Below are 1,518 nucleotides of genomic sequence, written 5' to 3'. Positions count from 1 at the left end.
TAAAGAGTGGAGAAAATGAGTTTAAGACTGTTTTACAACTTGTGGCACTAGGACAAATATAATTTGATCAATTTATTTCTACTAATTTCATCTTATTTTTCCCCAGAATTCTTTAGATAATATATTACAAACAAATTTGATGGCCTAACTTTCAAAGATGAAAATTAATTATACACTAGTCTCCATATTAATATGCTTTTGCTTTCACCAAGGATGATGCATTTGGACAATGAAACAGTCACTGAATTTATTCTTTTAGGATTGCTTCAATACACCACAACTCACTTCTGTCTCTTTGCACTAATCACCTTGATGTTCCTTGTCACACTAACTGCAAACAGTCTGTTGATTTTACTGATCTTGATAGACCCCCACCTCCATACACCTATGTATTTTTTCCTGTGGCAGCTCTCTTTCATAGACATAGTGTTCACACTTGCCATTGTCCCAAAGATGATGACTGACTACCTTCTGCATAGGAGAGTCATTTCTGTTTCTGGATGTGGGATCCAGATATTTCTAGGGTTATCTTTGGGTGGGGCTGAATGTATCCTCTTAGGCCTCATGTCCTATGACCGCTATGTTGCCATCTGCAAACCTCTACATTACCGTCTCCTCATGAACTGGCCCCTCTGCAGGAAGATGGCGGTTAGCTCATGGGCCAGTGGTTCTCTCAATGCCTTAATACATACAGTCTACACTATGACATTCCCTTTTTGCAGACACAGAGAAATTCATCATTTCTATTGTGAACTTCCTGGAGTCTTGAGGCTCTCCTGTGAGGATACTGTGTCCTATGAGACGGGGGTGTTGATCAGTACCACAATTTTGCTTCTTGTTCCCTTCTCAGTTATCCTTGCCTCCTATGCACTTATCTTGGTCACTATCATTCAAATAGCTTCCACTGAGGGACGGAAAAAAGCATTCTCCACATGCTCTTCTCATTTGACAGTAGTCAGTCTATATTACAGTGCCATCATTTTCATGTACATGAGGCCAATTTCTTCACACACTTCAGGCCAAGACAAAGTAGTATCTGTCCTCTACACCATTATCACTCCTATGCTCAACCCCATGATTTATAGTCTTCGGAATAAAGATGTTATGGGAGCTCTAGGAAAAATCCTATGGAGGTGTTCATTATATTCAAAAATGTGAAAATTCAAAATTTCAATGAATATTATGTGTTATTATGTAGAAGTCTGAAAACTATGCTAAGTCAGCAGGCAATAGTTATAAACCTGAATGCCAGGGACTTGTATGAAGATAGAAATTGAAGTAAAGAGCATAGAAGTTATTTCTTGCTATCTTTAGCCTCACCTTGACACCAGTTCCAGAAATATAATTTTGCCTTCAAAACCTATTATCTTGTGGTTCAACATATGAGTTAGTATATTTCTCAGGTTTTGCCCTTGCTGGCTTTGAAATTAGAATTTTAGAGTCTGTTAATATTTGAAAAAAAAAAAAAAGCAATGTTTCACTGTTTTCATAAAGTTTTCAGTGGCCAATTTTTTTCAG

General features: G+C 37.5%; 1 protein-coding gene across 1 annotated transcript; it reads left to right on the top strand.

Moving 5' to 3' along the window:
* The first annotated feature begins 216 nt into the window (after positions 1 to 216).
* On the top strand, positions 217 to 1,158 carry LOC122151871 (olfactory receptor 2T27-like). Its single transcript, XM_042783298.1, has one exon. The coding sequence runs from the start codon at positions 217 to 219 to the stop codon at positions 1,156 to 1,158; it is 942 nt and encodes a 313-aa protein (XP_042639232.1).
* The last annotated feature ends 360 nt before the right edge of the window (positions 1,159 to 1,518 follow it).

The sequence above is a fragment of the Orycteropus afer genome, unplaced genomic scaffold (genome assembly GCF_000298275.1).
Source record: "Orycteropus afer afer isolate SDZICR_OR568_19922 unplaced genomic scaffold, OryAfe1.0 scaffold00840, whole genome shotgun sequence".
NCBI classification, from domain to species: Eukaryota; Metazoa; Chordata; class Mammalia; order Tubulidentata; family Orycteropodidae; genus Orycteropus; species Orycteropus afer.
This window is presented reverse-complemented; position numbering and strand designations above follow the sequence as displayed.